Source organism: Melanostigma gelatinosum (assembly GCF_949748355.1).
Source record: "Melanostigma gelatinosum genome assembly, chromosome: 4".
Taxonomy (NCBI): domain Eukaryota; kingdom Metazoa; phylum Chordata; class Actinopteri; order Perciformes; family Zoarcidae; genus Melanostigma; species Melanostigma gelatinosum.
Genome location: NC_136637.1, coordinates 17,430,382 through 17,443,972, shown reverse-complemented (window position 1 = coordinate 17,443,972; position 13,591 = coordinate 17,430,382). Strand labels below are relative to the sequence as shown.

Here is a 13,591-nt window from a genome sequence, read left to right as displayed (position 1 = left end):
TTACAGTCGTCCTTATAAAGGTCTAAATTGTTTGGTTCATGCTCGGTTTGTGGCTTCCAGGAAAACGTAGACCCGGCCCTTGAAGCCGGAGGAGAGAATCCTCCAGCTGGAGAGCAGCAGGTGCCCAGACGAGAGCTAACGGTGGACGATGAACAGGAGATCTGGAGGGACATCACCCTGACCCAGTACGAACCCTTCACCTTTTAAAGACACACAGACCGTACAAGTTTGTCACACAGTGGAAGCACACGTTTCCCTTTTTATAGAATACATTGTGAGAAAGATGTTGTTGCGTGAGACCAAAGCAAAGGTTGACGTCTGGTAATCTGCAAGGAGGATTTTATTTGTGTCACTAAACCTTGCGTGTTGTGTTCCAGCCTGCAGAGGATTCTGGGCGTCGCATCTCTTGATGAGGTTTTAGACCAACGTCATGTAAACCCACAGAACATCATCCATAATATGACCAAAGTCAACAAGCACGGAGTGGTCACGCTGGATGACAAAACCAGTAGGTTTCTATAGCGACAAAAACACGTTTCCATCACCAGAAAGCATAAAAATCATCATATATATATATATATATATATATTGTCGCTATATAAACCTACTGGTTTTGTATATAAATAAAACCTGTTGTTCATCTCTCCAGACGACCTCCCACACTGGGTTTTATCTGCCATGAAGAGTCTGGCCAACTGTGAGTTTTACATATTTTTATTCGATCGATTTGTTTTTACATTTAAATGCCATCACAGCATTACTTTATGTACTGCATATTCTCAGGAATCTCAATGAACAATCAGTCAAATTGACACTTTTCTTTTAATGTTTAGAATTCTATGTTAGACAATGTAAACTCCTACATAGGTCTGTGTTGGGACTGTGTATGTAATTTGAAGCGCATCCTTCCCTCTCATAGCTGCGTTGACCTGCTGTCTGTTTCTAGGGCCGAAGTACGACAGCGCACAGCCGTCCTACCCTGGCTTCGAGAGAGACGTCTTCAAAACGGTGTCTGATTACTTCTACAGCCTTCCGCAGCCCGTACTCACGTACGAACTGTACGAACTGTTTATCAACGTCCTGGGTGAGCACGGTGGACCAATATTCAGTGGGCTTTTAGTTCTGATCCTGGAACAGCAGTTAAACGGAAGTGCTTTTAATGAAGGGGCTTAGTTCTAGCGGAGGCTTGCTGTGTTACAGGGAAATAACTGACCTCTTAACGGTGCCTTCTGACTGCTAACCGAGGTTTTGGTTGTCGTCACTTCTGTTTGTTGTGTCCTAACAGCATCATGAGCAGCTGTACTCTGTGTCCATGCCCGTTATGTGTCGTCTCTGATCAGCTGATGGTTCTGTGTCCAGTAAACGTTTGAAATAACTAAACCTCTCTCCTCTTCACCGTCTGCTTGCATTGACGCTCTGCCTGCCCCCTGCTCGTCTCTTCTCCTTTTCTGTGCATCCGCTCTCAGTGTTTTGCGGCTACGTTGCGGCGCCCGCGACGCACCAACGCGGGAAACGCAAGAAGCCCGACCTCCCCTCGGCACCCCCTCCAGCCAAGACCTCTTTCCGCTCCACAGAGTGTCTGCTGCTGTCGCTGCTCAGGCATGGGACGTGCGACGAGGCCGAGTCGCCGATGACCGACGTGCTCGGTGGGACGCTGCAGTCGCGGCTGACTGCGCTGAAAGGAGGCGTCGGACAGCTAGGAGGCAGCTGCGCCAGTCTGAGCACGGTTGGTTTCGCGAGGCCTCAAACCAAGAGTTGCTCGCTGGAAACTGTCCTGGATGACTTCGCCCCTCTCACCAGGCAACAGCTGTTCCTGTCCAATGACAGCCTGGCATCCTGTGCCTATAGCAACACGAACCACGATGACAGCACTGCTTGTGAGACTGCTCCAGCAGGTACAATCAGAACCAGACTTTGGGTAGCGGGCCCGTCGGCGGCACACCGGTCGCGCTCATCTCGACCGCGCAGCACAGGCAGCTGTCTGGATATTGTCGTAGAAACCAGGGAGGAAGACGTCAACGAGCCCAAGTTGTCGGGTCGAGCAACCAGCTGCCTCAACGTGAACACTCCCGCGGGCCAGCATCTCTCCTCGGCTTCACGTCCTCCCTCGTTGCATCCCCATCTTCCCTCCTTTTCCTCCTGTCATCTTTTTTCCTCATCTGCTTTGGCCATAGCCCGAGGGTCTCGTGCTACTGCGGGACCCAGACCCGCCTCCAGCACCTCCGATCTTTGGACGCTCCCCCCGCCCGCTGTTGTCCGCCGCTGCATCAGCTCGCTGGATGTGTCGAAGCCGCCTCGACCCGTTTCACTGTTCAAACCGCCTGTCTGTGTGCCCACCAGCATCTCCCAGCACCCCCAACCCAAACCCGAGCACAGTAAGACCCCTCTCTCCTCTCTACCTGTCTGCTTGTCTGTTGTTGTCTAATCAAACTAACATCTAACCACTGCTGGTATGTGAGGGTTTGAACTCGTAAATACGACTCCTGTTGAACTGAAAAGGTGAGATCTGAGTTGAGAGAGGTGCAGACTATGATTTCACTTTTTGGGGGTCTGTTGTTTAACATTTCTAAAGTTTCAGTGAAGAAAGAAAGCACTGGCTCAAGGTGCATATTTCACAGTAGTGCACAAGCTTTTAAATAGCATATTACAATACATTCTTTTGTTTTTATATCTTACCTGACTCATCTGTAGCTGTAGTTGATTAATTCTGTCATCCATCCATTCATTTGTCTCATCTATTGAATGTGATGTAGCAGTGATGGATGAATACGGCCACAAAGAGTGATTCTACTGCTGTCTGTGCTGATTGCACTCCAGATCTCACCTGTCTCCATCATCCTCATCGTGTGTGTGTGTGTGTGTGTGTGTGTGTAGGCCTTCTTCAGCCTCACTGTGAGCGCGTGGCCATCGAGGCCCTGCAGCTCTGCACCCTCCTCCTCCCCCCCACCTCACGCAGGAAGTTGCAGCTCCTCATGAGGATGATGTCGCGCATCAGCGAGAACGTGGACATGCCCCGCCTCCACCCGGCCATCGGCACCCGAACACTAGTGAGTCACAAAACGGACGGGGCGATCGTTTCCTTTTCAGCTCAAGACCTTCATATGTTACATCAATTCCCTTCCTGTCTCTTCATCTCCCTTGTCGTGGTTCTCATTCCAGATGGTTCACACGTTTTCGGGCTGTGTCCTGGGCAGCGCAGTGGAGTGCGATCTGGACGAGCTGTTGGCTACCAGGCTGGTTTCATTCCTAATGGACCATCAGCAAAGCATCCTCTCTGTCCCAGAGTACCTGCTCAGTGCCATCAGCGACCATATACAGTACCTGCGCGATGTACAGGTACTCCCATGAACTGTCACAGCATATGCGCCCTGAAACCACATAGAAAACCACATCCACAAATATATTATTAGTTGTACATCCACAGTATTAAGACAGAGACGACTATCTTGTCGGCAAAGTGTGATTTTTGGCGTCATCTGCTTTGATACAGCACATCAGAGACATACAGATGTTTGTTTTTTCCTCTCTCCCGGCCCCAGGTCCCAATCGATGGCGTTTCCAATGGCGGCGATCCGGTGTGCGTTCCGATGCCCATCTACGCGTTCTGCCGTCAGATTAGCGGTGCCGAGTTTGAACAGCAAAAGCTGGCATCTTCCCAGAAGGCCATGGAGGAGCTGCTGGAGATGCTGCTGACGGACCAGAACATGCGTGAGAAGGACCGCCGCAAGAAACTGAAGCAGGTAACAAAACCAGGGTAACAGAAATGCAATGCAACTGTCCCAACAAGCAGTTCTCCTGAAGCATACTGGCAGCTTAACTTAGAAAGGGAAAGTCAATCCCTCAGTCCTGAGTTTTATTGTCTTTGCTAAAGTTTCAGAAGCAGTACCCGGACATCTACGGCCGTCGGCTCCCCTCCTCAGACAGGGACAACAAGACCGACAAGCCAAAGATTAAACCGCCGCTCTTCAACATCAGGAAGTCCAAAGCGTTCAGCATCAGGAACTGAGCTAACCATACAGGTTGTCCACCACTACAGAAGCCGCAGTCATTCTCGCTGCACTGATACCAAGAGACGGAAAATCCACCGATCTTTGCAGCCATGAACTCTTTCTTGTTGCGTTGGAAGTACTGTTATTCCTTTTGTGTCTCATTTATGTAGTGACTGGAAGACTTCTACAGTGTGTGTGTGTGTGTGTGTGGGGGGGGGGGATAGTTGAGTAAGACAAAGGCAGGTAGACACAGTTGCTTCCTGGAGCCGTTCACATTGATTACTGTTTTCAAATCTAACCTTTTTAGTGAAGCAGGTTTTTGTTGAGTGACATCTGTGTTTTTGTTTCCCATCGCCGACCGTCTCTATTCCGAGCTGATACTGACCTGTGTGTGTGAACCAGTGCGAACAAGCCTGATTGCAGGCTTGCATTTTGGGAGACAAATAATATGTAATTTTTAGGATCACCGGTCCATATGTGAATAATTAGATCATTAATTTGCCTGATGGCATTGGGAGCAGTGGTAGAAAGGTGTTTCCTTGAGGTCTCTTGTTTTTTATAAATATATATTCTTGAATCTCGAGTCTTCTTTGAAACAAACTAGTGACGCTGAACTTTTTTTCTCAAAAATTCCAGTCTTGTCATTTTGTTGCTTTTTTGCGTGGTGTGCTTTTAAAGGACTTTTAAGGATATTTTGAGTAAATTGTTGCTGATGCTTATAAATACAACCTCATGAATCATTTGAAGGCAGTGAAGCGGCTATTTGCAGAACCTATTGCCTCTAATGAAAGAAGCTGGTGTCCATCATTCTCCTGATGGGTGCTAACAGGTAGTTAGTAGACAGAAGTGCAATACACAACCCATATTACAAGTGTCTGAAGGAACAGGTTTGACTTAGAATTGAAAGCTTTTTTTTTTCTTTTTTTTTTAAATGTCTTATATGAAGTATTAGTTCTTCCCTGATATGTTAGTCTATACCTCAGACGGTGTGTGTGTGTGTGTGTGTGAGACCATATGTGCACTCAGCAGTGTTTTTTTGGCTTTTCCATAGAGGTGTTATGTCGTACTCCCACACAGTTCTACTCTTCCTCCATTGTTTACTATGCAAAGTCCTGGGAAATAAATCTGTTCAGCCGTTCTATTTATATGCCGTTGTCCTGTTTGTGTGTGATGTGCCATAAATACTGTGTACATACTGTATACTACACCAGGTACTAAACTTGTGACTGGTATTTGGTGTTTCTCCATTTTATTTACCAGTAAAAGCAGTTTAATCGAATGATCTAATCTGCTTACTCACTCAAAATGTCCCACTAATCTGTCTATTACACTTTGAAAGTCTAGTAGGTCTGCAGAATTAAATGGATGTTTAATGTACTTGTTTGTTATCATTGATTTTATTCATTTGGTTTATCTTTTACTTATCAAGTGTTCATGTCTGAGCTGAGCTGATCCAAGTACTAAGTACTGCAGATTTGACCTCAAGACAACGCTCGGTGGAAAGTTCCGTGGATCATCAAAGTTAGAACAGTTGATCCAGAGGGGAACATTAAAGTCCGACCCAAATGTCACGGCAGTACACCGAATAGTTCAGATGACATTCCACTCAAAACCACAAATGTCGACCTCGGGGGATTGCCAAAGGCTTTCACTTTCAATCCTCTCGGGAACATGAGTGACTGTACAAATGACAATCCACACAACAGTTTTACTTTGTTCCGTTGTTTATTTACAGGCATCAGTTTGTTAACCTGCATTCAGCAGCAACACACACACACGAGAAGACCGATTGCTGCTCCTTTTCAACCTGTACTAATGCATTCATTCAGTTGAATTCATCCTTCTATTCAACAAATGTATCAAAAGATGACCGATGACGAAAGAAATTCACATGGCCAATCATTCACTCTCTCTCCCTCCCAGAGAGAAAACTCTGCTGCTCTTTCTCCTCCAGAGCACCAGTTAAAATAGTTTTCAGTGTTTATTGAGGCGGTCTGGAACTAATTAGACAGGATTCCTCTACATGTAAATCCACGTACAAACAGCGACCCCAGCGCACTGCTTTTTAAAAGCTGACTTTACGGGTTTGACCCACATCCTCTGCCCGTTTGTGAGTGTTTGTGCTCCCAGGTTGACAAAGACCTGGATTCGGGGGCCCAGGGAACATTCTGCATGGCCGGACGTCTGAACGGAGAGGAGACAAAGCTAGCTTGTTCAGCTCTTGGGTAAAAGACTGGAGGAGGAGGAGGAGGAGGAGGGGGGAAGAGTAGAGAAGGAAGAGAAGGGGAGCAAAAGGCATGAAACGGGAGGGGACGGCGGTGCAGAGGAAAAGAGGATGGATTGGGGGGAGAGAAGGGGTAAAAAGGGGGAGGGGGCCCAATTTCCATCCCTCACCGCAGGAAATCTGTGTGTGGTTTAAATACAAGCCAGACTCTCTTTCTGCAGAAAAACATCCTGTGTGAGGAACATACAGCAGCATGGCCCGCCGGTGAGTGAAACTTTCTTGTTCTTTTCTCAAATGGTTTTGCATGTTTGAAGTTAGAAACTGATTGTTAACAACGGGTTTCAAGGTTTCAATGTGACTCAGGAATGAAATAAGAGAAAGCAGCTTGTAGACACCACGCAGTGACGTTTGTTGTTTTCCTCAGTCAGTTTTCTAGTTTTCCACAAGATCTTCTTTTACTGTAAATGGGAGAGAAAAACTGAACACATGAAGAAAATATTCCAGATACGGTGATTGCTGCAGCAGTGAGAGACCCAATAAAACCCTGAAAAGTGATGTTTTACTGTGTAGTTTGTCAGGTCTCATGTCAACATATAAGGGTCAGGATTACTGTAAGCAAACGTCCCATAATTAAATATTATTTCAGAGGGGTGTCATAGATAAATGTCAAGGTTTTTATTTGCATTACATGAACCGCATTGATCAGTGTCTGTAGCCTACATTTGGAATGTATAAATGTCTTCAGAGAAACAACAAACCTCACAGTAACAAATGTTCTTCGATGTTTCATACAGCACAAAAGAAACACAAGAGACTTAGTTATGTTGTGGAATTGTTCCCCTCAAAGTCATGCTTTTGTTTCCCTCTCCAGTGTGGAGCATCCTGCTGCAGGCTACAAGAAGATCTTTGAGACGGTGGAGGAGCTGAACGAACCGATACCTGCTGAGATCAGCGGTAGGAACGAGAGCGGCCTGCTTTTGTCATTTTGTCTTCATGTCAAAGCGAACAATAGAACATCTTTACAAAGCCATTTTGCAGGATACCTTCCACATACTCTGATAGATTGCTCTTAAAGGAATAGTTTGGAATTTTGGGAAATGCACATCTTCTCTTTCTGATGAAGTCATGTTTGTCTGTCAAATGTAAAAGGCTACAGACAGACTTTGTGACCTCATGACTTCAGCTAAACTGCTTCTTCCTATATGTTTTCATCATACTTTATTGCATTTGCTTTGGATTTAGTGGCCCGTCAGATTCTGCGATACTATAAGAACAATTATATGAAAAAGCGTTCGGGCTCTTTCTGCTATCTCTAAATACTACGGAGCACCATTTTAGGTAACACCTATCATAATAAAATATGTGACAAAGTATGATGAAACATCTGCGGGATGGCATTGCAACTGAAATCCCTCTTTGGGTCACATGTTCTGATGGGTCACAGAACATCGACTTGCTTTGCTGTCCAAGGATTGAAAAACATACATCTGCCAACCAGCCTGTCTTTTTTGGGGGGCAATTATGTGCTGGACTATTTCTTGACTGAGTCATGTGCAGATAAACGCTAAGACTGAACAACAGTGTGTGTGTATTGGTGTGTGTGTGTGTGTGTGTGTGTGTGTGTGTGTGTGTGTTTTCAGGTGTTATACCTTCATGGCTTGGCGGCAGTCTTCTCAGGATGGGTCCAGGTCTTTTCGAGGTGGGCGGTGAACCTTTCTACCACCTGTTTGATGGACAGGCTCTCATACACAAGTTTGACCTGAAGAACGGTCAGGTGACCTACTACAGGAAGTGAGAATACACACTTGTTTGTTGTCTTGTTTGTCCTGTATCCCTCCCATGTCTCTTTCTGTAGTTTTTGGCATGGTTCTGGGTCTAAGGTAGCGGGTCCAGGACTGTTTAAGGGATTTCTTAACATTGTATCTAGATGCAGATATTTTGTGACATCTGATTTGTGTCAGTGCAGAGATGTAAGCAGGTTTGTGCAGCTGAGGAAAAGAGCTGACAGTAAATTCACCCGACTGGAATGTGAAGGAGGGAAAAACAATACTCAGCTGCAGACCACAAAAATCCTTCACCCACCTCCAACAGTTTTGTCTATTGAGCAGAATCAGCAATGACTTTTTAATAGAAGTCAAAACTACGTTGACAGTTTAATTACCGTTGACAGACCATACATCTCCTATGATTAACTGTGTGTGTAATCTGTCTGCTCAGGTTTATCAGGACGGATGCGTATGTTCGTGCCATGACCGAGAACAGAATAGTGATCACTGAGTTTGGAACGGCAGCCTATCCAGACCCCTGCAAAAACATCTTCTCCAGGTGAACCACAAACCCAAATATCGTGCTATATATAGCTGCTGTGCTGAATGTAAACAGTTGTGTGTCTTGGGGCTCTTTTTACTTATTCCTGACCTTTTTATGGATCAAATAAAAGAAAAATCAATTAATTAATCAAGAAAATAGTTGACAGATTAATCAATAGTGAAAGCAATTGTTGTTACAACACTAAACCATTCATTATACTACAACACTAAAATAAAAGATTGGGTCTGTTTATTGATGTATTCAGGCTTTCAGCAGTGTCTTTGTTAATATTACAGATGTGTTGTTATGTACATATAATAACAGATATAATGCCCCACAGTGTTAACATACTGTAATGTTATTATTACACGCATTACTCACACACACGTTTGCTTGGCTATCGACTGATCGTCAGCTGTCCTTGTTTCTGTCTAGATTCTTTACTTACTTCAAAGGAATTGAGGTGACCGATAACTGCCCAGTGAACATCTGTCCAATCGGGGAGGACTTCTATGCCGTCACAGAGACCAATTACATCACGAAGGTTGATCCTGATTCGCTGGAGACTTTAAAGAAGGCGAGTGCTGACTGGTATACATAACGCATAATCTTCGGTCTTGCAGACACGATTAAACTGATGAAGAATGCAATTTTTCCCCCCAAAAAACATTTTTAATTACCAGGGTATACATCCTTAGGGTAGATGATTGATCAGGTAAACCCATGACACTGACCCCTCTTCTTCTTTCTTTCTTTATAATCAATCTTTGTACGTATTAAATCTCTGTCCTGTGTGCATGCATTTATACCAGGTGGACCTGTGTAAGTACCTCTCAGTGAATGGGGCGACTGCCCACCCCCACATTGACGCAGATGGTACAGTCTATAACATCGGCAATTGCTTTGGCAAGAACATGAGTCTGGCTTACAACATCGTCAAGATCCCACCTTCTCAAAAAGGTGAGAAAAGCGAGTCAGCGGACTGAATATTACAGTCATGTTTTATTGATTATTTTACTATGAAATGGACGAAGATGAACTTATGTACACACTCACAAGACAATACTTATATTACACACTATCACTGTGGGTTTCCAGACAAGTCAGATCCCCTGGAGAGATCCCAGGTGGTCGTTCAACTGCCCAGCAGTGAGAGGATGAAACCCTCCTACGTACACAGGTACCGACTGATAGTTCTACCATGTCTCACAATGAATGCACAATTCAACGCAGTCCAAGCACTGCATCTGTTCTTGTTTTGCCCAAACCATCACCACCAAATAATCCATTGTTTGTGTCTGTGACCCCTCAAGATGTTGCCACTGCTGTTTATTGGATCCCTGTCTGTCTCTCTGCCTGTCTGTCTGTAGTTTCGGTATGACAGACAACTATTTTGTGTTTGTGGAGCAGCCGGTGAAGATCAACCTGTTCAAGTTCCTGTCGGCTTGGAGCTTCAGAGGAGCCACGTACATGGACTGCTTTGAATCCAACGAAAGCATGGGGGTAGGCTGGGGGCGTGGCCAGAGGGCGTTGGGTAGTTGACTTTTCAGGATCAAGTCTGTATATCATGGATTACAGGCCCGGAGGGGCCCCTGGACCAGAACCTGGACCAATGTATGAAGTGACTGTTAACAATTGTTGGTCAATCAAACACAACCACAAAGAGAAACATAATTACCAAAAAAAGAGATGCAAAAAGTTCATAAAGAGACACAAAACAACTAAAAAGACCAAGATGGAGACACAAGTTGACCACAGACAGACAAAAACAACAGAGGCACAAAGACATGTGTCCAGGAGCCCATTGTTTGGATGCAGCCTATTCAAAGTTATCAATAACTGTTATTTACCGGTATTATTTATTATATTAGGACATTTAAGGTTGTCTTCTTGGCATTTATTTGTTACACCATCATTATCATTGCCAGGAACTTTTTTAGTCCTCTTTCTTTAAATCTGTGCTCCAGGCTGACACTCCCAGCACTCCCAATTTAAAAGTTTCTAACCCGGCCCGTGGGGGTAGGAAGGCGAGTGTTTGAATGATTACATGAGTGCATCTGTTCAGTATGTATGTATGTATGTGTGTGTTGTAGACATGGTTCCACCTGGCCACCAAGGACCCAGCCGAATATCTGAGTAGCCACAAGTTCAGAACGTCAGCGTTCAACATCTTTCACCATATTAACACCTATGAGGAGGAGCAGGGGTTCCTCGTGGTCGACATCTGCACTTGGAAAGGGTGCGTGTGACCCTGCGTGTGTCTGCGTGAGTGTTACATGAACAGTGTAATGGTCTCACCCTGACATCTCTCTCTGTTTTTGCACAGTCATGACTTTGTGTATGACTACCTGTACCTGGCCAACATAAAGGAGGAGTGGGAGGAAGTGAAGAAAGCAGCGATGAGAGCTCCTCAGCCTGAGGTCAGACGATACGTACTGCCACTGGATATACACAGGGTGAGAGACACACACACACACACACAAACACACACACACACACACACACACATGGTTGTCTTTGAGGAGCTGCTTGGTGCTTATCCTCGATCAGTATTCCACTCAAGTCAGAGTTTTTGCATTTTCTTACACTCCTGTATGAAATGGTGTGTGTGCGTACGTCATCCATATGCATGCTTGTGTGTGTTTTCAGGAAGAGCAGGGAAAGAATCTGGTGTCTCTGCCCTACACTACAGCTACTGCTGTTCTTCGCAGTGACGGCACTGTCTGGCTCGAACCTGAAGTCCTCTTCTCTGCACCAAGACTGGGTAATATACACACACACACACACACACACACACATACACACACATACATACAAAAACATTAACACATTAAAACAATATACATGTTGTAAAATGCACAATCTAGTCATGTTGTTGTCTCTCTTTCAGCCTTTGAGTTTCCACAGATTAACTACTCTCTGTGTGGTGGGAAGAAGTATTCCTTCGCCTACGGTCTGGGACTCAACCACTTCATTCCTGACAGGGTAGGAGCGCTTTTATCGTTCCCAGGACGAGACAAAGACAGTGTTTGTGCTCGTCTCCCCATCCGAAAGATAATCCGTAATCAATGATGATAAAAGTGACGCTGATGTTGGTTGTTTGTTGTTGTTGACTTGCTGTACATGTAGATAGTCAAGCTGAACGTACAGACCAAAGAGACCTGGGTGTGGCAGGAGGAAGAATGTTATCCATCGGAGCCGCTGTTCGTACCAACACCCGGAGCCACAGAGGAGGATGATGGTAGAACACACAAATGACACTTTCGCACACATGCTCACACACACAAAAACACATAAAACATATAGCACATTGTGATCTTTAGGATGATTTGATCCTGTACTGGTTTTCATTCTAGCTTTAGCTATAAATATGTTGAAATGTTGGAGGGCCAGTGTGTAGCGTTTTGGGGAATCTGTTGGCAGAAATGGAATGTGGTATTCACAACTATGTTTTCATCAGTGTATAATAACAGGAAACTACTTTCTACGGGGTATTCAGTAAGTTAGGGTTAGGGTTCATATTTCATATTTTGAAAATAAACCTAAATCAAACCCACCCTTCGATGAACTTCAATCTACACCGAATCATGTAGGTCTATGGTGGAAACAGACACACAAACTCACCCCGTCTGTCTCGGTGTTGCAGGTGTGCTGCTGAGCATTGTGGTAAAGCCGGGTGCAGAGAGACCGGGCTTCCTGCTGGTGCTGGATGCCATGAAACTGACAGAGCTGGCCAGGGCCGCGGTCAACACCATCATCCCCGTGACCTTCCACGGCATTTACAAGCCATGACCCTCACCTTCATCCCAGCCCAGCCAAGACCCCATCCAAAGTACACCATGTTCACCTTCCTACCAGCCAACCACATTTTACAATTAGAAATGGACTCCAAATAGTTGGTGGTTTCATTTTGTAACGTTAAAGTCAAAGATGTAAGCACTATTGCTTTCCCCAGGCCCTTGGTATGTTTATCATGTTGTTTAAATGACATGTTATTCATGTTCGTTCCCTTCCACATTGGGCTCAAGCTGGCTGCTGAGATTGCTTGGAGCTAGCAGGGTCCGTTGATTGTAACGTACAAATCATAAAGACGATTGAACAGTGTCTTGTAGCTGGTAGATTTAGTTGCTTCTGTGAAATCACCTTAGCAAAAACATTTACTCCATTTACAATGTTTTATTTCATAATTAGCACTTACATAGTTAATCATCATGACGTGATCCTTCATCCTAAAGCAAGAGGTACAATTAAATATATTAAAAAATATTCATATTTTTGCAGCATGTATTTTGAAAGCTATTTGCATTTTTCTTCTTCTTTAATACAAATAAAAACAATCATACTCAACCGGTTACAGTGTAGTTGCTTTGGCAAAGATGACTTATCAACACTCCTACTAGCTGTTTCTGGAGAGTAGATTTGAAACTTCGTCTCCTAGAAGTGTTGACTTCTGCGTAGATCCATTTTTATAAAAACATTGTTTTTTTGCAAGAGACAAGCGCTGAAACGGAGCGTTTCAGAAAGGGGTGAACAAAGGTATATTCAGGCAGACAGTATGAGGGAAAATTATGTGTTTTTTGAACATCAAAGCACTACTTTGTGTCTACTTGTGTTCTAGTAGAAACACAAACTAAAAGTACCGGTATGAACCTGAAAATGAGCATTATGTCTCCTTTAAAGCCAAGATACAGTAACTTACACCTGAAGTTTGACCGATGATGAAATAGATTCAATATTAAGAGCGGAATCAATGATAAGCAATACGGTTGCAATTAGAAGCATAATGTAACATGATCATAATTAATATTCCTTTGCAAACTGTTTGCTGCTGATTCGATTCGTCTTATTTGTAAACTAATTACTAGCGCTGCATGTCGAATAAATGTCAAAATAAAAATAACAATATTTCCCTCTGAACTGTTGTGTAGTAGAAGTGTAAATTGGCATGAAAAGAGTCAAGGTACAAATACCTCAAATTTGAACAGTATTTTGTAAATGTACTTAGTTACATTCCACCACTGACTACAATACATTTTCCCTCGTAGACTTCCGATAAAATAAATAAATC

The 13,591-nt window shown here is 44.2% G+C and overlaps 2 protein-coding genes across 3 annotated transcripts in view; both read left to right on the top strand.

Annotated features, from left to right (window-relative positions):
- Positions 1–5,366, top strand: part of depdc1a (DEP domain containing 1a) — a 7,147-nt gene extending 1,781 nt beyond the window's left edge. The window contains exons 4-12 of one of the 2 annotated variants that reach the window (XM_079267009.1): positions 61–185; positions 378–508; positions 650–697; positions 947–1,084; positions 1,467–2,375; positions 2,875–3,047; positions 3,160–3,336; positions 3,540–3,740; positions 3,872–5,366. In XM_079267009.1, coding sequence (XP_079123135.1) covers positions 61–185; positions 378–508; positions 650–697; positions 947–1,084; positions 1,467–2,375; positions 2,875–3,047; positions 3,160–3,336; positions 3,540–3,740; positions 3,872–4,006 — 2,037 coding nt within the window. In that variant the 3' untranslated portion in view covers positions 4,007–5,366. The remainder of the gene's footprint in view (positions 1–60; positions 186–377; positions 509–649; positions 698–946; positions 1,085–1,466; positions 2,376–2,874; positions 3,048–3,159; positions 3,337–3,539; positions 3,741–3,871) is intronic. The other variant, XM_079267010.1, reaches the window with a different exon arrangement.
- A 993-nt stretch (positions 5,367–6,359) lies between these two features.
- On the top strand, positions 6,360–13,459 carry LOC306776703 (retinal Mueller cells isomerohydrolase-like). The gene is made up of 14 exons (XM_079267496.1): positions 6,360–6,477; positions 7,085–7,167; positions 7,854–8,004; positions 8,431–8,538; positions 8,959–9,100; positions 9,336–9,483; positions 9,622–9,703; positions 9,894–10,026; positions 10,617–10,762; positions 10,850–10,979; positions 11,173–11,287; positions 11,414–11,508; positions 11,653–11,764; positions 12,170–13,459. The coding sequence occupies exons 1-14, from the start codon at positions 6,467–6,469 to the stop codon at positions 12,313–12,315; spliced, it is 1,602 nt and encodes a 533-aa protein (XP_079123622.1). The 5' UTR covers positions 6,360–6,466; the 3' UTR covers positions 12,316–13,459.
- Positions 13,460–13,591: the final 132 nt, after the last annotated feature.

Excerpts from the sequence above, each read along its gene's own strand:
- LOC306776703 (XM_079267496.1), top strand. Across the intron at positions 7,168-7,853 it reads GATACCTGCTGAGATCAGCG|GTGTTATACCTTCATGGCTT; the intron begins GTAGGAACGAGA and ends GTGTGTTTTCAG. Across the intron at positions 8,539-8,958 it reads TGCAAAAACATCTTCTCCAG|ATTCTTTACTTACTTCAAAG; the intron begins GTGAACCACAAA and ends GTTTCTGTCTAG.